This window comes from Gekko japonicus, unplaced genomic scaffold, assembly GCF_001447785.1.
Source record: "Gekko japonicus isolate JY-2015 unplaced genomic scaffold, Gekko_japonicus_V1.1 scaffold152, whole genome shotgun sequence".
Taxonomy (NCBI): domain Eukaryota; kingdom Metazoa; phylum Chordata; class Lepidosauria; order Squamata; family Gekkonidae; genus Gekko; species Gekko japonicus.
The window spans coordinates 223811-246693 of record NW_015168050.1 but is presented as its reverse complement, the minus strand read 5'-3'; the positions used below and the strand labels follow the sequence as shown (position 1 = coordinate 246693).

The 22883-nt window shown below is 40.1% G+C and overlaps 1 protein-coding gene across 1 annotated transcript in view; it reads right to left on the bottom strand.

The window, feature by feature from the left end:
- Positions 1-1402: 1402 nt before the first annotated feature.
- LOC107113081 (myosin-4-like) overlaps positions 1403-22883 on the bottom strand; it is a 34257-nt gene continuing 12776 nt past the window's right edge. The window contains exons 6-40 of the mRNA XM_015414336.1: positions 21727-21754; positions 20632-20752; positions 20048-20140; positions 19873-19936; positions 19681-19779; positions 19487-19590; positions 19267-19405; positions 18154-18272; positions 17876-18025; positions 16407-16577; positions 15592-15898; positions 15289-15356; positions 14860-14947; positions 14652-14769; positions 14064-14187; positions 13842-13978; positions 13077-13332; positions 12317-12559; positions 11814-11990; positions 11583-11728; positions 11373-11463; positions 10890-11279; positions 10086-10212; positions 9542-9660; positions 8970-9166; positions 7677-7860; positions 7425-7590; positions 6842-6966; positions 6287-6595; positions 5989-6192; positions 5441-5566; positions 5179-5349; positions 4737-4841; positions 3043-3141; positions 1403-1693 (exon numbers count right to left, since the gene is read on the bottom strand). Coding sequence (XP_015269822.1) covers positions 1541-1693; positions 3043-3141; positions 4737-4841; positions 5179-5349; positions 5441-5566; positions 5989-6192; positions 6287-6595; positions 6842-6966; positions 7425-7590; positions 7677-7860; positions 8970-9166; positions 9542-9660; positions 10086-10212; positions 10890-11279; positions 11373-11463; positions 11583-11728; positions 11814-11990; positions 12317-12559; positions 13077-13332; positions 13842-13978; positions 14064-14187; positions 14652-14769; positions 14860-14947; positions 15289-15356; positions 15592-15898; positions 16407-16577; positions 17876-18025; positions 18154-18272; positions 19267-19405; positions 19487-19590; positions 19681-19779; positions 19873-19936; positions 20048-20140; positions 20632-20752; positions 21727-21754 — 5318 coding nt within the window. The 3' untranslated portion in view covers positions 1403-1540. The remainder of the gene's footprint in view (positions 1694-3042; positions 3142-4736; positions 4842-5178; positions 5350-5440; positions 5567-5988; positions 6193-6286; positions 6596-6841; positions 6967-7424; positions 7591-7676; positions 7861-8969; positions 9167-9541; positions 9661-10085; positions 10213-10889; positions 11280-11372; positions 11464-11582; positions 11729-11813; positions 11991-12316; positions 12560-13076; positions 13333-13841; positions 13979-14063; positions 14188-14651; positions 14770-14859; positions 14948-15288; positions 15357-15591; positions 15899-16406; positions 16578-17875; positions 18026-18153; positions 18273-19266; positions 19406-19486; positions 19591-19680; positions 19780-19872; positions 19937-20047; positions 20141-20631; positions 20753-21726; positions 21755-22883) is intronic.

Genomic DNA, 22883 nt, shown 5'->3' with positions numbered 1-22883 from the left:
TTTGAGTAAGGTATTGGATTTCAATATTGGCCACTCCTTATAGGTAACCACCCCTCCCTATAGGCAACCAATAGGATTATTTTTGCGACAGACTAACAGGTAGGTGGGTCCACAGGTTGGAACAGTTACCGCCCACCTAATGGATCCACTATAAAAGGTAAGGACCATTCACCTGGCCCTTCCTAGCTAGCAACCCCCGCAACAACCCCTGTCTGCTTTTTACTCCTCTTGAGTCCCACTTGCTATCCCCAAACCCTTTCCTCTACTTTGATCTCTTGATCTGCAGTCAAGAGACCCACATGTTCTGTCTGGTTCTAGTAGTGTGTGAATTCTCCCTAAATTTCTATTTCTCCCCATCCATTCTTCATTGGAACAACCAAAGCTGTGAAGACAGATAAGTATAGCCCATCATCACCCCCACCTGCTAATGCAACAGTGCTTATTTTAATACTGTATTTCTAAGGAACTTGATTGAATGTGTGAGTGCATCAGTATTGTTTGTATGAAATTTATTCTTTAAGTAAAATACATTTATTTTAGCAACAACAGCCTCGTTGTCCTTCTCTGGTAACCCTTGGTGGGAACAGGACCTTGGTATAGTTGGCAAGGACCCATTTATAAATTGCCAATTGCTGTAAATAAAGCAATTTGGCTAACACAGGGCACTGGGAATATTCCTGGACATTTCCTTTTGCTAATACCGGGGATGACATGATGGTCATGGTGAGAGAACAGGGAAAATAACAACAGGTTCTGAAAGCCTGAGCTCCAGAAGAAATTAGGACCCACAGGGGACTGTGCAACAAATTAATCTATAGAGTAATGTTTGATTTCAGTCTTAACATGAGAATTTGAAGGATGGACATTTTGTTTGTGTCCTGAGCCTTGAAGATTAATTCATAGTGTAAGAAGCTCACTTGTTAACTGTAAATTTATGCTTTAAGCTTAAGCCTTTTGATATACATTTTGGTTACCTCGCATAGTTTTGGCAGCCGTTAATGTTGCTTATTCATTTTTTTTAAAGGTATGGAGTAGTTGTTAGTTAGAACTGGCTCTACTTGAAGTACACCAGCCCTAAGTTAATGGCATTTACAGAGAAACATGTGCATTACAAAAAAAAATACATATGTTGTTCCAAAAAAAGTATACTTCTAATTAGAACATGGTGTTAGTTTGTGTGATTAAAAAACCCTGGACTCTATTAAGGGGATTAATGATGCATAACATTTGAACGAGGAAGCACAAAAATAATATGTAATTATAAGAATAACTATTAATAGTAACCAAATGGCTCCAATGCTCAGTTAGTTTTATCTGACAGTATGGGGACTGATAGGCCATCTCATGAGGAAGGACCAGACATAATGTGAGAGAGGACAGAAATCGCAAAAAAGTTTACACATTTTTATGTATGCAAAGGTTTCTACAATCTTTATTTCCAAGAATCTTGAGGACAGAATAAATAATAATTACAAAACAAGGTGACAAAGATCTTCACATTTTGTGTGTTTCTTCATTCACCTTCAGCATCTAGGCAAGCTCACTCTTCACTTTTGATGATTTTCCCAGCATCACGGGTTTTCACTCGCAGTTTGTTAACCTGGGACTCTGCAATGTCAGCCCTCTCTTCAGCCTCTTCCAGCTCATGCTGAATCTTGCGGAACCTGGAGAGGCTGGTGTTGGATTGTTCCTCCTGCAAATGCAAAAGAATTGTGAAAATCAAAGTATTTAATGTTCTAATTCTGTTTCATTTGGGACACAACTTCTGTTTCATTTGGAGGCTGAGACTATAGATTTGAATCTCCGTTACCTAAATCTAAGCAGTAAGAACATATGACAACCTTGCTTTTCTCAAAATAAGAGAAATTCATGTTAAAATTGCTTATAATGTCAATTTAACATAAGTTCTGCCTATGTCAGTGAATTGGATTTAGTTTATAAACTTTCAAGGAATAATCTAGCCAGCAAAATTTAAAACTTCATGAGACACTAGAGTGTTGGGTAAGCCTAAGCAACTAGACAATGACAAACTTATGAAGAAGGACTGTCTACATGAAATAATCAATAAATGTAGAGTATATATGCCTGTCATGATCGGGGTCAACTGGATAGTGAGGAAGAGTTAGATAGTGCATGTTCCTCTGATCTTGGAAAGAAAAATCAGAGGACACGACTGTTGCCAGACGCAAGACCCGAATAGGGGCTGCAGGTCTCATGTCAGTGGAGGACACATCAGAGAAAGCAATGGCATCTCTGAGTGAAGAGACCTTACGTCTCCAGCTGCAACTTAAGCAGGCCGAGATTGAGTTAGAGAAGGCAAGGCTGCAGAAAGAAAAAGAGGAGACTGCAGCTAGGATAGAGATGGAAAATGCAAGTTGCTACTGAGAAATTGTAGAAGGTTTAGTAGCAAGAAAGACCAGGGTGGTGGAAGGGGCTCCCAACCGCCAAACATATCAAAGCTTGTAATGATTTCAGATGACAAACTGAAATCTATAATAGCAGGAAATGGCTGCAGCCTTGACACAGAGACTTCAGTTTCCGTTTTTCTTCTCTGTATTAAATAACATTTAGGAGGGTTTTTTATTTTGCTATCAGAAAACTCTAGGATGTGCTGAAATAATCTGGGCTTCTATATAAATTATATCTATTCCATCTTGCTGCAGTATCATCCCTCCAGTTAAGTAATACTGTTGGGTTTATGACTGAAGTTGATACTTCTCCTGAAAACCTTTTTTTTAGTCACCCTTTCCCCATCCACAGTTTTAAACAATATCATGCCCTTCTATATATGTAAGTGCCAACAAATTACTTTCAAGGTAAGTGAGAAGCAAAGGTAGTTTACCATTGCCTTCCTCTCCAGTGTCTTCCTTGGTGGTTGCCCATCCAGAAACTGACCCTGCTTGGCTTCTGAGATCTGACAAGGTCAAGCTATACCATGCTGCCTTCTTTCCCCATGCCCATCCACAGGCATATTAATCGAACAACATGTCATATTTTGTTAAATTAAATTGAAATGTAATTATTTTCCTGTGAAGTACTTACAGATTCTTCAGATTGTCTCTTGTATGCTTTCACCTTGAGCTGGAGTTTATCCACCAGATCTTGAAGCCTCAAAACATTCTTTTTTTTATCTTCCTCAGACTGGACAAAATTTGAATAATGGAGAGAAAAAAATGTAAGTTTTCATAATTTAATTTTTTTCTCTCAGTCCAACCTTTCCTAATTAATACTTCCTTTTTCTAAAACAGAAGGATGAATAAAACAGAATAGTACAATATGCTTGGGATTATGGTGGAATACAATGAATTAGGGAGGTTAAGGACTTGATTAAAGGTTTCCCTTGCTGAAAAGTCAGTCGAATCCAACTCTAGGGAGTGGTGCTCATCTCTGTTTCCAAGCCAAAGAGCCACACTGTCTGAAGACTTCTCCGTGGTCATGTGGCTGGCATGACTAAATGCCAAGGTGCACAGAATGCTGTTACCTTCCTACTGAAGGTAGCTATTTATCTAGTTGCAATGTCTTGCTTTCGAACTGTTAGGTTGGCAGGAGCTGGGGCCAGAGATGGGAGCTCACTCCATCACATGGCACTAGGCTCTCGAACTGCTGAGCTACAGACCTGCATCTTAACCTCTGAGCCACTGTGGACTCATAAGGGCAGTTTATTGTGGTTTATTCAAGATGGCATGTCTACTAAGGTGGTTTGGAATAGGTGGGATTAAGGTTAGCATAGTGTGGAATAGTGTTGACATTTTCATGCTCCCCTTCAGAGTAATGGTGGTGATTGTGTTAATTATGGTGGAAAGAGGAAGGGGGGGACAATAAGCAGATGGGTCAGTATGTAATTTATATTACTCTACTTCCGGGCAGACAATTATTTTCAGTTTCATAAAATTGTAATCTATTGCCTGGTAATGGTAGGATATCAATAAATATACACCTAGAAGAAGAAGAGATTGGATTTATACCCTGCCCTTCACTACCCAAGAGAGTCTCAGAGCAGCTTACAAACTCCTTTCCCTTCCCCTCCCCACAACAGACACCCTGTGAGGTAGGTGGGGCTAAGAGAGCTCTGACAGAAACTGCTAACTTCCTCCGGCTTCTGACCCTGGCTTGAACGACCTTGCTTCTGGCTTGTGCTCTGGACTTTCACTCTCTGTTCCTGCTTCACCCTTTTTGGCTCCAGACCCCGGACTGAACTTGGACTTCCGTCTGCCTGTACTCCAGGCCTTAACATTCTTTCCATTGAAACTGACCAGCATGGCAGGTCTATCTGCCAGCTGATCAGTTTCCCTGGGAGGAAGCCTTTAAACCTCTCAGTTTTGCTCCCCCCACTCTGAAGCGGGGGAGAGAAAGGGAGCCCTAAAATGGCTGTCAGGCATTTGAACGGAACAGCTGACAGGCAGCTCCACTCCTCAGCTGTTTAAATGGCTGGCCTGGCAGCTCACTTTCGGTACAGCTGAAAGCATCCCAAAAAAAAGGCAAATAAAATCGACTTTTCGGGTGCTCAGCTATCTCAGTAGCTGAATATAGACTTCTGATCTGTATTCAGCTTACATGATACTCAAAAAAATACTGATGACTCAGTTTATGTCGAATTCACACCCCAACACCAACAACCATTAGGATGATTTAAAAATTATTTTTGTTATTCTTTCTTTGCACTGTTAATAATTTCTTCGCACTGATTAATGATTTCATTAGAATGTTTATCACAGGTAAACGTTTACCATGCTCACCTGGTAGGACAACTCTTTTACCCGTCTCTCATATTTGCGTACACCCTTAATAGCATCAGCGCTTCGCTTCTGCTCATTCTCAACTTCTGCTTCCAATTCCCGTACCTGAAAATAGACATGGAAGATTTACATACACATAGAAATGTAATTTACATATCAAAATTAGAAGCATCACTGTATTATATAGTAAAATACCTAGCCCCCATATGGATGGTGAAAGCATCAAACTCAAGACACCTACATAAAGTCATGAGTCTCTACCCATTTGGGAGATTTCCCCTGGTATACCAAAAAATATAGAGCTGAAGTCCCTGAGAATGTAGTGAATTCTGGTGGGAGAGATTTTGAGAAGTGGGATAGTATTTCCAAATGGTCCCCCTTTTTTGAAATTTCTCGTGAACCTCTGCTGGTTCTCATGAACCTATCTACTATAGATACTCACTCTAGCCTCCAGTTTCTGGAGTTGCTTCTTGCCACCTTTCATTGCCAACTGCTCTGCCTCATCAAGACGATGCTGCAGGTCCTTCACAGTCTGGTCAAGGTTCTTCTTCATCCTCTCCAGGTGGGCACTGGTGTCTTGCTCCTTCTTTAGCTCCTCTGCCATCATGGCTGCCTATTAATAAGGAAATCAGTCCAATTCAAGAAACCAGCAACACTAATGAAAACCACATCATACTTTTCAAATAAAAACTCCTCCAACTCACATCAGTGATGGCCTTCTTGGCCTTCTCTTCTGCATTGCGTGCTTCCTGTACAGTCTCTTCCACTTCACCCTGGATTTGGGCAATATCTGTTTCCAGTTTCTTCTTGGTGTTGATCAAGCTGGTGTTCTGTTTGGGAAAAAATGTTTAGCATTATTGCTTAAATAAAGAATGTTGCCTTAAATATCAAAATTAGTAGTGTATTGCAAGGGAAAATTATATTCAACAGCAAAGGACAATGGCATCTTCTCAGAAATTAGTGCAAATGAGTGTGTGATACCTAGCCTAATGTCTAAACTCCAGAATCCCAAAATTCTGTAACTGCATTTAATAATAATCTTCTTCTTAATCTCCATTCATGTTTTATATCAAGTAGGGCAAATATTAGCCATGGCAACCAGTGAAGTATTCAAAAGGAAAGACAGGGAAACAGCAGATTTCTGTAACATATTGTTCAAGCTCAATTGTTGCTTTCTAGAACAAGGCCTGTATACAGTTTTTTCTTTGCTCTCATGGGCTGTGCAAGAATACAATGTTCATTAAAAGTTCACCTGTGTATGGAGGAGCTGTACACGCTCACTGATATCCAGGAGCTCCTGTTCAGCCACTTTCCTGCCCCTTTCTGTCTGTTCCAGAGCTGCCCGGAGCTCCTCAATCTCAGCCTGCATCAGGTTAGCCCTGCGCTCAACCATGGCCACCTGCTCCTTCAGATCATCTTGGCTCCTCAAAGCATCATCCAAATGCAGTTGTGCGTCCTGTCAATGAAAGTCATTGTAAGTCTTAAGATCCTTGTAGTTATTAGTGCATCAAGGTTTTTTGGCCAATAGCCTGAAATTTAACTAAATATACCTTGAGCTGTCCTTGTGTATTCCTGAGGTTCTTGAATGCTTCAGCAGCTTGGCGGTTGGCATGGCTCAGCTGGATTTCCATTTCATTCAGATCTCCCTCCATCTTCTTCTTGAGCCTCAGGGCATCGTTCCTGCTCCTGATCTCAGCATCCAGTGTGCTTTGCATGGACTCTACCACTCTCAGGTGATTCCTCTTCAGCTGATCAATTTCCTCATCCTTCTCTGCAATTCTTCTGTCAACCTCAGACTTCACCTGGTTGAGCTCAAGCTGAATGCGGAGGATTTTGCCTTCCTCATGTTCCAATGAAGCCTAAAGGAAACCATTTATTATAGCTGATAACAATGAACTAAAATTGGCAGTTTCCTTCTATAGTATTACAATCCAGTAGATATTATATTTAACATAGGATATTCTGCATTATTTACTGTAGCTATCAGTGCAGCAGAACCGTTTAGTTCATTTTAATTTAATTCTTCAGTTTGCTTTTTGAATTCTTCCCTAGCACATCATACAGCAAGAGATCCTTGTCCAGTTTATGATCAATCTCATGCTTACCTCAGCTTCTTCAAGAGAAGCTTGAAGTTCAGATTTCTCTTGCTCAATCTGTTTCTTCACTTTCTCCAGTTCATGGATGGCCTTTCCTCCTTCAGCAATCTGTTCCGTGAGGTCAGATATCTCTTCTGTTGGTTGTCATATACAAATGTTAGACAATTTAAAGAACAAATGACAACACAGTGCTTATATGGTTGAGATAGCGGATGGGGCGCTGCAGTCTGGATGCTAGTGAAAGAATGCTAGTGAAAGAATGTTTGCGGGGAGGATCCATTTGAGCCAGAGTATTAAGTTGCATTTTAAGTATTAAGCCCGCTTGCGGGGAGGGCGGGGTATAAATCTAAATAAATAAATAAATAAATAAATAAATTTTGCCAATAATCTCAAGGGCAAAGTTTAAATCCTTATACAGGAGTGTCTGTTCAGTTTTGAGAGGAACGACCAATGAGCATATGCCATCCAAATGGTTCTTTTGATTCAAGGCATAATCACCATTTGCCTCACCAGCTGAAGTCATGCAATAGCTTCTCACTGCAGGGTACACAGTGTTCTAAATCCACATTAGAAGACAAAATACTGAACTTACGTTGAAGATTCTTATTCTCGCGTTTCAGAGTTTCCAGCTGATCCAAAGACTCTTCATAAGCATTCTTCATCTTGAAGAGTTCTGTGCTGAGAGAGCGAGACTCCTTCTGTGAAGCTTCCAGTTCAGACTGAGCTTCCTCATATTTCTGCTTCCACTCTGCCAGAACCTGCAAAACACCACCAGAAAATGAGTTCATGGGCCAAAGGCTTTTGTACAATATGCTCAAATGTGTTTTATGGTGGCCAAAACTACCTTATCAAAATTCTTCTGCTTCTTATCTAGAGCTGCACAGGCTGCATTGGACCTTTCCACGTCAATCATCAGGTCCTCCACTTCATTCTGCAGTCTCTGCTTTGTCTTCTCAAGGGAAGCACATTTAGAATTCACAGCCTCTACGTGTTCTTCAGCATCCTGCAGGCGCTGGGCAAGCTTTTTTCTAAAGGAAAAATATTAGAAGCAAATGGCCTTTATCTGCTTAGGCAATCAAAGGGAAGAAAGGGCTTTGACATCTCATTATAAACATAGGACTTATTTTCTTTCATTTACAATACAGACTCTTTATATGCAGCATTGAAGAGATAATTTAATTGCAATATCTTTTTAAATGAAATGATGAATCAGCAATACACCTTGATATGGGAATATTTCTTTTGGATTTCTTTTTTTCTTTTCCTGAAGCACTTTTGAGGAAGTATGCAATGTAGTCATTGCAGTTACCACTGGCATGCACATCCTACAATTGGTACCCAGGTCAGGTATGTCAAACCTCTGAGGGTGATCATTATGAAGTGATGATCATTCTAAAACTTCCAGTAAGGCCATTACACACAGGGCCATAACACACATCCACATACATAATTAGATTTCTTAGTATTTGCTGACTGAAAGGTGCATGTGATAAAATTAATCTGTGATTCTTGATCTGTGATTACTGCTTCAGATGTACAGGGGATCACTCATTGCACTAATCAAACAATTATTACATATGTGTGAACAGAACCTTAATTAATCTCAAGTACTGGATCATATGTGGATTGTTTCAGGGAGCCCACCTCTGGATTCTCTTTGTTGTAGAAATAAATGGGAACTAAGAATATAGTCTCTGTTAAACCTCATAGGTAATCAGCCTGAAATGCATTACTGGGCTACTTATCAGAATTTACAGAAAGCAAATAAAGAAATAACTTTTTAATTTACACAAAGCTGGGGAAATAGAACTCAAAAATTGTTTTATATATGTTAGAGTTTGTTGAACACAAGCCTGTGTCTCTTCTGATCATAATATGCACAAAAATAGGAAATGAAGTATAAGACATAAAAGTCTGCAGAACTATTTCTAGTAAAAAAGCTGTTCCAGGATAAATGTGATGTGCAGTGTTAGAAAGCAGACAGATATTAATAACTTCATATAGGACCCTGACTAATCTGTAGAACAATAGCACTAATCTCAAACCCCCTGTCATAACTTCATATAGGAACAATAGCACTAATCTCAAACCCCCTGTCCTCAATTTCCACCACCACCACCACCAAACACACACATACTTGGCCTCTTCTAGTTCCTCAGTGCGCTGAATGGCATCAGTCTCATATTTGGTTCTCCATTGAGCAACCTCACTGTTGGCCTTGGACATGGCACGTTGTAGCTCAGCCTTTGCTTCCTGCTCCTCTTCAAATTGTTCACGGAGCAAGTCACAGTCATGACGAGCTGATTGCAAGGCATGAGCTAATGCATTCTTTGCCTGCAAAAAATAATTCATTTGTTCAGTGATTTCCCTAAATCTTTTTTGCCAAACTTTCTGAGTATAACTATATTTTTATTTCCAATTATGGAACAATGTATCAATATCAGTTAAACTTAAGAAAAATTGACAGAGCAAAAATTAAGAATCTGTTTCCCCACCTGTGTTGTGACTTGTAGTTTGCAAATCTTTAGGGCATTCTAGTTTTTACTGATTGTAAATTGCAAAGTTTAGGCACCACAGACCACTTAACAATTCTTTGTATATATTTGTTTGTACAATATTGTTATTTTATAGGATGCTCTCAGACACTTTGTGTAGAGTAGTATTTTAGCACTGAAAAAACTATCTACCAGATACAGACATAAAGCGCACCTTTGTTTCTTCTTCAAGTTGCCTCTTCAGTTCTTCAACCTGTTGGGTAAAGCCTTGCTTGCCTCTTGAGAGTTGGGAAATCAGAGAATCTTTTTCATCCACCTGACGTGCAAGTTCACCTGAAAAGGGCAACAGAGGAGATAGAATAGCACTGGTCTAAAAATTATTTTGAAAAGATAACACTCAAGGAGAAGAGGAACAATGGCAAGAATCTAAAAAGTAATAAAATTAGTAATATACTGTATTTAATCCTAATCATATTTGATGGTATAATTCCTCCACCCTACAAATTAAGGAGAAAACAAACTTGTTATATTCCCTCTGTGATGACATATAGAAGCTCTGACACCAGGAGAGATATGTAATATACATTTGAACATTACATAGAAGAGGATCATCTGAATGAAAAATGACTACACATTTGGGCTGACAACACTAGTTTAGCCAATGGTTCTCTCAAAACTTTGGGGGTGCAGTACCAAGACAGACTTTTACAGCATATAAAATTAATCATAAATCTTATGCAATTTATAACCAGTCTTACCTGCTTCTGTCTGTAGACGAGCTCTTTGAGCACTCAGATCATTAATTGTGCGCTGGTGTTCTTCCTCCTTTGCTTTAACTTCACTGAGCTGATCTTCCAAGGAACGACTTAATTTCTCAAGAGTTGACTGAAATGAGCAGAAGGAAATAGATTGAAATATCCTCCAGATGAATATTGTAGGTGTGAGAAATGGCACACATTGAACTGTGAAGCTGAAAATTTGACCATGTATGAAAAAAATAATACAGATGGTCTATTGATAAATTTCTGTCTGTGCCAGATCGTGTATATTTCATTCCAGCCACAATTAAGAATTTTTTTTAGAACAAACCCAATGACAGGACATCATGTTCTTGAAGCAATCATGACCAGGTCTACCCAGAAGTAGGCCTCATTTTATTGAATGGGCCTTGCTGCCAGGAAAGTATTCTTAGGAAGCAAGGAAATCACTGGTTCATAAACATAAGGGTCAAAGTAGGCAGGTAAGATTAAATGATTTAGGCATATTAAGAGTTAATATTTAAAAGCCTCATGCCATATTCCTTGTTCAAATTTTCATTAAAATATCATTCATGGCACCCGTATCCTGAATGTTTGCTCTAGTGAATTGGTTTTTGATTGCATTTACAATGCATATTGTCAAGTTTTGCTATGTTTTTGCTAGCTATATCAGTAAGCTGCATCTCGTGTAATTGAAGTGTATGGAACAAAATTATGTTATAAAACTCCTACATCAGTATGGTTAATTTTAGTTTTCAAAACCATTAAATGTAAATTTTATTCTCATGTACTAAAGAGCAAAACCTTGGCTTTGGAGACAGATTCCATGTTGCTCGCAAGGTCATCAATCTCCATCTTCAGCTCACTCTTTTCCTTCTCCAGCTTCTGTTTCACACGCTGCAGGTTATCAATTTGTTCCCCAAGTTCAGCTGTGCTGTCTGCATGCTTCTTGCGGAAGGCAGCTGCAGTGGCTTCATGCTGCAGAGTAGCCTCTTCAAGGTCCCGGCGCAGTTTCTGGAATTCTGCCTCACGCTTCTTGTTCATCTCAATCTGAGCTGCTGTTGCTCCACCAGCTTCCTCCAAGCGCTCACTGATCTCTTCAAGTTCCCTGGAGAGGTCAGACCGCTGCTTCTCTGCTTTAGCGCGAGATGCACGTTCAGCCTCAATCTCCTCCTCCAGTTCCTCAATACGGGCCTAAAAAGGGGAGGGAAGCAACCATTAAGAATCAAACCTGCTTCTCAGATGAATCAGTTCACCCAGCCCCCAGGATACCACGATGCAACTTGCCTGTAGCTCCTTGATCTTCTTCTGAAGCTGAGAGCCTAAGGCCTGTTCATCTTCAATTTTGCTTTGGAGCTGGCTGATTTCAAAGTCTTTCCTTTTCAGAACAAAACACAATGTGTGAGAGTCCATATCTAATGTATGGTACAAAGAGTCCAAATTAAATCTATGGTACAATGATCTCCACAAAAATCTTCCAAAGTAAACTACACTTACTTCTTAAGTTTTTCATCCAACTGCTGTTTATCATTCTCCAAATCCATTGTTGATTCCTGGGCCAGCTTTAGATCTCCTTCAAGCTTCCTCTTAGCTCTTTCAAGGTCCATGCGAAGCTTCTTTTCTTGCTCCAGAGACCCTTCAAGCTGAAGAGAAAGAAGTCATAAAGACCCTGCCAACAGAAATTTAGCTTCATCTCAGAGCTGTTATTCCCCACATTATTGTGCTCACATCGTCCACTTGCTGCTCCAGCTTGGTCTTTGCTTTGGTCAGAGTATTCACTTTGTCCTCTTCTGCCTGCAGGTCATCCAAGGTCTGTTGATGGGCTTCTTGGAGGGCTTTCTTTTCCTTGGTCAGTTTGGCAATGCTCTCATCCAAGACTGCCATCTCTTCAGTAAGGTTTTTCACCTTTTAGAATGGAAATAGATAAAGAATTTTATCATATTAAGAACATAAGAGCCCTGCTGGATCAGACCAATGGCCCATCTAGTCCAGTACTCTGCCTCACACTGTGGCCAACTAGTTCTTCCAGAGGGCCAACAATAGGGCATAGAGGCTGAGACCTTTTTCTGATGTTGCCTCCTGGATCTGGGATTCAGCATTTTATGCCTTTGATTGTGGAGGTTCCTTTCAGTCACCATGGCTATTAGCCACTGATAGGCCCCTTCTTCATGAATTATACAATGACTATAGTACATTCTGACTATTTGTTACGGATTTGAACATCTCAGTACCTTATTCTCAGTGGCGTGCTTTTCTTTTTCAACCTTGGCCAGTGTTAACTCAAGATCATCAATGTCTTTCTTCAGCTCTGAGCATTCATCTTCCAGCTTCCTCTTCTTGGCTGTCAACTCAGCATTCATTTCCTCCTCATCTTCTGCTCGTTCGGTCAGCTCCTTAATTTTGGCTTCCAGCTGGATTTTGGTTTTGATCAGCTGGTCACATCTCTCCTCAGCATCTGCCAAGCCGTCTGATTCCTACAGATGGAAAATATATGTCTCCCAGAATAATGTCATTTCCCTGATACAGATCTTTATGTAAGCTCTGGCAGATACAGATTTCTTGTGTAATATGACTCAATTCAATGGTTTGAACCAATCTACTAACATAAAACATATCGATTAGCTCCCATAATTGAAATAAATGGGGCCAGTATTCTAGCTTGGGTAATTCCTTTGTTCAGACTAACGGATATATTGGGGAAAGTGATATAATGGTCACTGGTTATGTTAGCCCATCCAGTCAAAGCAATCTGATTCAGATTGTTCAGTATATCTGGGTTTTATAATTTTAAAAAATGTCTTCCTGCTTTACGGAAGTTTCCTGAAATGTAATTTAGCACTGGCTCTGTTATATGCTCTTTTCTCACACACATTTATTAAATGTAACAATATTTACGGAAAACCCTGCTAACCGCTGTCACCTTTGGAAATTTCCCTGCAGTGCTTGACTTCCTAACCTATACCACAGAGACTTATATTATGTAATGCTTACAGCTTGGACTTGGAGCTGCAAGTCATTTTTCTCTTGCATAAGGGACACCATTTTTTCTTCCAGTTCCTTCCGTTTGGCCTCTGACTTGATAAGATCTTCTTTAGTTTTCTCAAACTCTTCCTTCATGTTGGCCATCTCCTTCTCTGATTCAGCACTCTTCAGCAAAGGCTTGATCTTAAAGTATAGCTTCATCCACGGCCAGGTCTTGACATTCATGAATGAACGGATATTGTACTGAATAGTAAAGATGGACTCCCTGTAAGCAACATAACATAACATCTTAAAGATGATTCCAGAAAAAAATGGTGTGTTTTAAACTACTAGGGGATTTTGATTATTCTGGTCTACAGTTAATTCCACTATTTTATTACATTCATACTATATTATTTAAACAGGGTTTCAAAAAGGGATGGGGCTGTATGTAAGAGTTTATGATGCTACCTTATATGATGCTACACACTGAACATTATTAAGGTTTGTGTCTCAAACGTATTAGATGTACTCCTAAAATGTAATGTCTATGTATAAGCATCTCAAACTTATTACATTTACTCCTAAAATGTAATGTATATGTGCAGCAAATGCATGCCGTTATGCCATGGGGCTGGGATTGGCCATGTGTGCACACCACATAAACATACTGTGGCAAATGCTCAAATTTCCTGCCATATACTTCGTGGCCCTAACAGCGGTTTATAGTACTGTCACATTTGTGTAGTGACTAAGCTCATTAAGTCATGAATCCTGTTAAAGATGTCGTTCTACCTCCTTTCCATCATTTTCTTGAACTCCACCCGCATCACATAGCCACGGCACATGGCTTGTGTACGTGTAATCAGCTGTGCCAACTTATCATCTCTCATCTCCTCTAAAGTACCCAGAAGTCCAGCTTTGAAGAACACCTGGAGAAGTAAAATATTTGAGAATATTGGTTATTGTTCCAGCAAAGCCAGATGTTTTGTTCTTGTCCCCCCAGAATAATTTTACCTTAGTGTGGCCAAATTTATACTGGGTGTGATCAACATCAATGGATCCAAGAAGCTTTTCTGAAGCCTTCTTACTATCCATGAACTGTCCCTCTGGGATGGCACTTGCATTTAATATCCTATATCTGTTGCAGAGAGGGGAAGCATCATTTTAATTTTGTTAAACAATTACATAAAACTTGTTTGTTTTTTATTTAAAAGCAGCAGTAAGAACAAAACCTAATTTTGCTATGGAATGTCAGTCTTATTCCTAGATAACTCTCCCTTCATAGGCTTTACTTTACTAACAAATTAATGAGGAACTGTGTCTATCTAGTATATAAAGCTTCCCCTGAGGACCCACTGTTGAGCTGTTAAAAGTCAATAGTATAGAAAATAAATCATAATTTCTGTTTAAACCATGGAACACCTAGTTTATGTTTTTGTCCCATCCTCACTTCCTTAACCCCATACATTAAAAATATTATATACAGGAATTAATTCCTAATTTAAAAGAGATTTAAAGTCTAGCTTATGGTGTCGGCCTGAAAACAGCTTTTACAACACAACTAAGAGATACAATAATAAGCTCAATATAGAGCCTACTAACCTCTGTTTGAAGTCACCATAAATGATCCTGCTGGGGAATCCCTTCCTGCAAATTCTGATGCCTTCAAGCACTCCATTACACCTCAGCTGATGCAATACCAGGTCATGCTCCATGGCACCTTAGAACATTAGAGTGTGGTTTAGTGCTACATAGTAGGACTTAGAAGACACTGATGTGTCACGCTTATCTTTTGATCTCAATATCTTACCAGGGGTTTTGGTTTCATTAGGAATGAGGCAGCGCACAAAATGAGGGTGAGTGCTCTTCAGGTTGCTCATCAGCTTGTTTAAGTTCTCCTGTGGAACCAGAAGCTGTTATTACAATCTATATGCTGATGAAGTACAATTTACTTGGATTGCCAAACAAGCAAGCCATTTTTGAAACTGATCAAATGCTACCTCTTTGTCAGGAGGATCTATTGCAGAGAACACAAATTAATATTTCTCCTCCAGTTATCTGTATTTACTCTTTGGATTTGTCTAAGAAGCCCAAAGCTGTTTTCCTTTGTAAACAACATGCATTTTGAATGCATCGATCCATGTATTTTTATGAAAGAATTTTTTTCATTCAATTTTTTGAGATTACAAATGCTGACACTTTTATGTTCAGTTTCACAAATAAAAAAAATGCACTGTACCCTGAAGAGAGCAGACACGGTTTGGAAAGAGGAACCCTTCTTTTTGCCAGCTTTCTTGCTGCCTCCCTCTAATTGATTTAAAAGAGTATAAGAAAATGCAGTTAAATTTAAAAATTAAGGGTTTTTATTTATTGTAGTTTTTATACTTTATAAATCTACTTTGAGTCTCTGCAAGGAAGGCAGACTATAAATAAATAAGTAAATAAATAAACCATTTCATGAATTATTTCATAACTGTATGTACCAAGCTGAAGAATAAAGAAACTGTGGAATCATTTAAGTTGCTAATTATGCAGCAGTTACCAGCATCTGCAGGGCGTTCAGTAAACAGAAGAGCCAGAGTCTTCATGGATGATTTCTGGTACAGCCCCAGAACAGTCTCATTCAGGGGGTCCTTGTTCTTGTCCAGCCAGCCACTGATGTTGTAATCCACAGTGCCAGCATAGTGCACCAGGGCGAAATGGGCCTCTGCTTTCCCTTTACCAGGCTTGGGCTTCTCAAAGTTCTTGCACTTGCCAAGATGCTGGTCATACAGCTTATTTTTGAAAGAAGTGTCTGTTGCCTTGGGGAACATGCACTCCTCTTCTAGGATGGAGAAAATGCCCATTGGCTGTAGGGACAATTGGGAAAAAAAGCAGATATACATAAAATTAGATTAATCAAATTAGTATTTATTTAGTAACATTGAACTTTGCATACTGAGCACTCAGTGAACTTAATTTAATACAATTAACTTTATGAAAGTTATATCCCTACATTTTGCCCTTAGTCAAAGGTACATACCTTTGTGAAGCTATTAGTGCATAGAATTAAACATGTATTCAAAGGTCTTCCAAAAATTGGGATTTTGGCAGCTATATGCAGGTTAAGGGGCCTTCTCGATACTGCGGTCACAATGCAGGGAGATACGGCTCTATCATCTTTCAGCAGTGGTTGAAGACTTTTTTTGTTTTGTTTGGCTTGCCCTCAGTATGTGTTTCGATGTTTTATTTAATTGTTTAAAATATTTTATAGTATTATCTGTATTTTAAATGCTGTTTTAACATTTTGATTGTTCAGGATGCCAAGTTGGGTGGTAAAAAAATGTTTTAAACCAATCAAATTATTTTTATCCAGACCTTCTCAATGAGCTCAATGCAGGCAGCCAAGTCCATTCCAAAGTCAATGAACTCCCATTCAATCCCTTCTTTCTTGTACTCCTCTTGCTCCAGCACAAACATATGATGGTTGAAAAACTGTTGCAGTTTCTCATTGGTGAAGTTGATGCAGAGCTGCTCCAGGCTGTTGTACTAGACAATGCAAATAAATAAATGAGACCAGAGTGTTTACAAGTGTTTCTAATTATGTTCCTAATTATTAGTAGGAATAATATACAAGTATTAAAGATATGTATAAATTTAGCAAAAAGGTGTCTTTATTTTTTCATAATAAAGTTTGAGTCCAGTGGCACCTAACAAAGTTTTATTCAAGATATAAGCTTTTGTGTGCACACACACTTCTTCACACAAAAGCTTATCTCTATATATTATAATTCACAGTTGGTGGTGGCACACTTGAAAACATTCTACACACTCCCAAATTGGTTGGGCCCCTGGTGTGTCGCTCAGAGGCTTTCCCAGCTTTCCCTATTCCATTGGCTGCATGGCCTGCATCCCACCCACACAAGTGTGCCCGCGAAAATTTGCCTCACAGTGCGTTGGGAGGCCCCAGAACACGGACATTCCAGCCCTGCTGTGGTGCCCGCTCCCCTCAGAACACAGACTATGGCTGCACCCACTTCAGACTCCCCCCGATGCTCCAGGTTGCTGCCGCCACCGACAAACCTACCGCAGACAACCACTCCACCTCGACCTGCTTCAGATTTCCCCCCGATGCTCTAGGTGGCTGCCGCTGCCACCCCTGAGAGGTCTATCACTGACAACCACCTGGTGGGTGACTGTGGGGTGTGGAGCCACCACGCTTGCCTGAAGGAGGAGGAGAGGGAGCATGGGGGGGTTGCTGGGACAGGGGCAGCCTTGCTACTGCCAGGGAACTGCTGCTTTAGACCAACACAGCTACCCACCTGAATTGATCATTATTTTTCATATTTATTTATTTATTTAGATTTTAAAACCACCCTTCCCTGTGGAACAGGGCTCAGGGTGGCATACATCAAAGCATTCACATACTAAATTCACAACTTAAAAAAAATCATATTGCTTCTCAGCTAAGAAGTGTAAGCATTAGTTAAACTAAAAATCATGTGTTATCAGGTGAAACCTCGTCATACCTTTATAGTATTGTTGAGCCTGCAATTGCTCATCTCCTCAAGACTCACTGTTTTTTATACTTTCAGAGACATCACTTACACTCCAAAAATACCTTGAGTTGATGAGTCTGCAATCTTCATGCAAGATAATTTCTACAATTTCTTATCTGTGCCAGAGATTCCCCTCTCCAGTCAAGAGCTCAGGAAAAAATTACTCCTCCAGTGCCTTTGCATTCAGAGCATTATTGAATGATACTCTTAACTACTTAAAAGATTTACTCTGGCCATTAGGATCCCCATCTCTCTTCCAGAACTATTCCACAAACTCTGAGTTCTTACATCAAAGATCTCAAAGCCAGCAATGTCCAACACTCCTATGAAGTGCTGCCTAGGCTGCTTGGTATCCAGCTGCTGGTTGATACGAATGACCATCCACAAGAACATCTTCTCAAAGACAGCCTTAGCCAAAGCACCAACATTGTTGTACACCTAAAGTAGCAGAATATGAACAGGAAACAGAAAGTTAGTGTGCAAAGCAGATGGATAAATACCTCTGACAAAGAATAGTTAATAATGTGGCAATTTCTAACAGCAGATTTTATGTCATAAAACATCACCTGCTGGACGGTTTGGCCTTTGGTGACATATTCATTGCCAACTTTGACTCTAGGATAGCACAGAGCTTTAAGCAGATCTGCTGAGTTGAGATTCATGAGGTAGGCAGCCTTGTCAGCAACTTAACACAGAGATAACAGGAAGAGATTATCAACACATAATAGAAAGACGTTTTTAGACTATCTTGCATTTTTTCCCCATGTAGATGTTAATATAGATGCTACCTAGCATTAAACCAAACAGTAATCTAGTTTTTCCATTCCTTTCATTGTGGTGTATTTTCATTAAAGCACTATTTGTGCATAGATTTGTGTAAAAAGGTACATGTGGAGAAACTATTGGGGCAACACCTACTAATACTACCACTCTCATGCATTTAAGGGTCCCATGTGCAGAAAGCCTATGATTGTAATCCTGAACATTTATAATATATACACAATTCATCTCCTGCCAACCTAGCAGTTGGAAAGCAAGAAATTGCAAGTAGATAAATAGGTACCACTTCAGTGGGAAGGTAACAGCGTTCCGTGCACCCTGGTGTTTAGTCATGCTGGCCACATGACCACGGAAATGACTTTGGACAGCGCTGGCTCTTTGGCTTTGAAACGGAGATGAGCAGCGCAACCCTAGAGTCGGATTCGACTGGCTTTCGAGCAAGGGAACCTTTACCTTTACCTATATACACAATTCATACCATAGATAATGAATAGTATGGATTACCCTTGGGTATACAGAAGTAATATGCAGGAAGAAACTTGATCTCCCATCCACACATTCATTTTTACATGAGAACAAGATTTAATACTTTTCATTCAAGCATCTTCCTTAAATCTATATCTTCCAACATTTTTTTCACAATTTCTGTCCATATTAATATTTATGACTGAACCTCTAGTTAATGTTGTACAGTTAAATGGAAGAGAACAAGCAAAGTGTCATAAATCTATACAGAACAAAGTTATAATAAGCTACATTACTGTACAGGGCTGTATAAAGTGCTGTGACATCTGAACATAAATGTCTTAATATATCCTTCATATTATATTAGGTATCTCAATATGATGGGTACCATGCTATAATATAACTGGGAGATGTGAAGTGGATTTAACGAGTACCTTCAGTGCCATCTGGCTCAGCCTGCTCCTCACGCTGTTTCTGTTTGAATCTCATGTTCCCGTAGTGCATTACAGCTCCTGTAAGCTTGTAAATGGCTGTCTTTTCTTCAGCAGTGAAGCCCAGAATGTCAATGGCACTCTGTCAATTGCATTAGTAAGTTTTGTAAGTGAATACAGATCAGGTAGATACTCCAGAAATTCAGTTTTGCATGATACTTACATCTGTGGCCATCAGCTCTTCTTGATCATCTATGCTAGCAACAGTGATTTCTCCTTGACTTACAAACGAAAAGTCATAAGGGTTGGTGGTAATCAGAAGCATCTCTAAAAAAAGAAAAGAGCAGGTTCATTCAATATTGCTTCATTTAAACACCCGGTTGCTGCTGCTAGTAAAAAAATGGCAAACATACTTACCAATGAGTTCTGGCTTCTTGTTGGACATGATCTGATAAAAGATGTGGTAGCTTCTTTCAGCTTTTAGCTGGAAAGTAACTCTGGACTTTTCTAGAAGATCTGAAAAGAAAGGACACACAGAAGCATCCAAATAAGAAAACAGTGGGACAGAAATGGGATAATTGCCTGCCTGGGGGGAAAAAAGGCTCTTACATGTCTCAATGTCAGCAGAAGCCAGTTTGCCTGAGGTGCCAAAATGTATTCTGATGAATTTACCCTATAGAATAGAAAAGGCATGTCATTAAAATGCTCTGCTAAAGACGTATTGTATGAGCCCACTAGACTTTCCAAAATGCAGGCCAATGTTGAAATGGTGCAAAAGACTTACAAAACGTGAGGAGTTGTCATTCCTCACAGTCTTGGCGTTTCCAAAAGCCTCCAGCAAGGGATTGGCACTGATGATTTGATCTTCAAGGGTACCCTGCAATGTAAATATTATTGTTGGTTTGTCTATCTTCAGTTGTAGAGCAGTTGCATAACACCCGGGCTCTTTTTGTAGAAAAAGCTGAGCAGGAACTCATTAGCATAATAGGCCACACCCAACATCAGAAACTCATTAGCCTATTAGGCCACACCCCGGACAGTGCAAATCATTAGCATATTAGGCCACACCCCCATGCCTTCTCTTGGTTTGCTCGGGCAAGCTGGTCCTTGGACAGGCCGGGGAAGGCACGGGGAGGCATTTAAATGCCTCCCTGATCCCTCCAGTGCCCCCCCGACCTGCTCGCCTCAGAGTCACTGGGGGGGGTTTGCTCTCCAGGCCTTCCCTCTGTAGCCACACATGCAGAGGTTTTGGCTGTAGTGGGCATGGCCAACTCTGAAGCCAGCTGGAACTCCATTCCTGTGCGTTCCTGCCCAAAAATAGCCCTGCATAACACCACGTGTCATTGATTACTGGTAAAAAATACATGCCTGTATTTTGCCAGGTTGGGGTGCTGCCTCTTCCTTTTTCTTATCACCTGTGGTTGCAATTGTTGCAAAGTACTGGATGACACGTTTCGTGTTCACAGTCTTTCCAGCACCAGATTCTCCCCTGTTGATCAAAGCCAAGTGTGTGTTATGTCCAAAACAAAACAGAAGTCCTGTGATAGCTTAAAGAATAACACTTTTTCCAGTAGGAACTTTTATGAGTCAAATGCGAACTGTCTCTCTCATCTCCCTTGCCATCGCCATGGTTGGGCCTTGTGCAGTCCAAGAAAGAATGGACTGTGCTCTCTTTGATCCCCAAATCACTCTATGAGAAAACCACAGCACCTGAGTTTGGGACCAAATCCTCTTCCAGTAACTGCTACCACCACCAGGAAATACAGTAATTCCTCTCCCCTAACCTTATTTGGTGTTCCTTGTTACCCTGAGAAATCGGGATGTGTATCTGTGTGCATGTGTGTGAGAGAGATGCAGGCATACAGCTATGTTCTCCTCCCCTGGTTGATCTATTCCCACAGTAGGTTAGGTCAACACCCAATCTAGCTCTCACTCATGAAAGGTGATGCTGAAATAAATGCCTTTAAATTGCCACTGGACTTCTCTTTTAGTTTGCTACTATTGACTAACAGTGCAATCCTATATAGATTTACACCAGTCTAAGCCAACCGGTTTCAATAGACTGAGTACCTCTGCATAGGATTGAATTGCAATGCAGCTACCCCTCTAGATGTGCTGTGTCCAGCCTTCCCCCAATAAAAATAAAGAAAAATAGTTTGTAGCCACCCTTTGTTCAAAACCAACTAATTTATAGAGGTCCTTTCGTGGATGAAAGGATGAATGTCCCTTCATATACAGAAATAATACCCACAGATTTTCCATTCCTACATTTTCTTAAAAGTAGAAATGCCAAGATTATTGAGAATTTATGTTACTGAATTTCTTAGGATCCTGCATGCAACAGCATGTTGCTTCTCCTCTCCCAGGTAGGGGAAGGAAAGGAATTGTTAATGAAATTACTTTATTGTTTGCTACACTGTACCACAAAGCCAACATAAACCTGAATAAGGAAATAAAACTTACGTGATCAGAATTGACTGATTTTCACGATCTGGAAAGACACAGAACCAATATTATTAGATTAATAAGACTACGGCCTATTATGCGTGGGTGTTTTCCCTCAATTCCACCATGCATATCTATTTGATTTTCTTTGTTGCTTTGTTGTTCTGCTCAGTTTGCTTTCTGGTCACTGTTTCCCTGGATTTTCTGAGAGTGCTTTTGTGAAGGTAATTCAAAAGCATATAGGTTCCCTCAGATTTCCTCCCACGCTTTTGCCTCAAAGGTCACTCCCTACCCACATTGAGGTTGTTCCACCCACTCTGCGCCTTCTGCCATCCTCCCCCATTATTGGCGTACAAGCTCCATTTTCTCCTCATTGTACATTTTTAAATTTATTTTTTTGTCAAGCAGCATGAGTCTAGCAATATGAGATTATCACTAGTCCCGGATTGCTGAATAAAAAATTTAAATGATGGGGGGAGTTTAGAAGGAGCTGCACAAGGTTTAGTTCCCTGCTGGTATTGACTTGAAAGGGGGATTGGAGAGGAGGTAAATGGCAGCATCCCCAGTGCAAGAAACCAAAAAGGATTTCAGAGCTGCATGCAAACAAAATAAAGGGGGGTATCATCAGTGCAGAATGCAATTGACATGAGATGTAAAAAAACCTTTAATTTTTTTTAAAAGTTCATCTGCCAAAAAAACATTTTCCCCTTTAATGCTTTAGTGAACAATGGGTTTTTTGGGGGGAGTGGCACCATTTTGGCAGTCTCTGGAAGCCTAACATTAAAATTGGTGGCTGAGCCACATGGACCTTCTTTAAACTGCCCAACTTAAAAATTGCTTGGGGTCAATCCATTTGGAGGAAGAGTGCAATCTGCACAGGATGGGTTTTAAAAACTGCCAAGATCATGGCCAGTGTGCAGGATCAAATTAGAGAATCACAAAGAGAAAGCCATGCAAATTTGCAAGGAAGGGCAGGAAATTAGTGTTATTATGCAGCTGCGCTAGGCCATTGGTGAAAAATACACCCCCAATTTTTTTTTCAGTTTAGTAGCACAAGATTAAAAAAGCTCTCCAGAACTTCTACCAGAGGACTCTTCTCCCATGCAAATTGCAGCTCTGTGCAAAGCATGGTGGAATTGCCACCAATTTTGCACAGGTGGGCACACACACACACA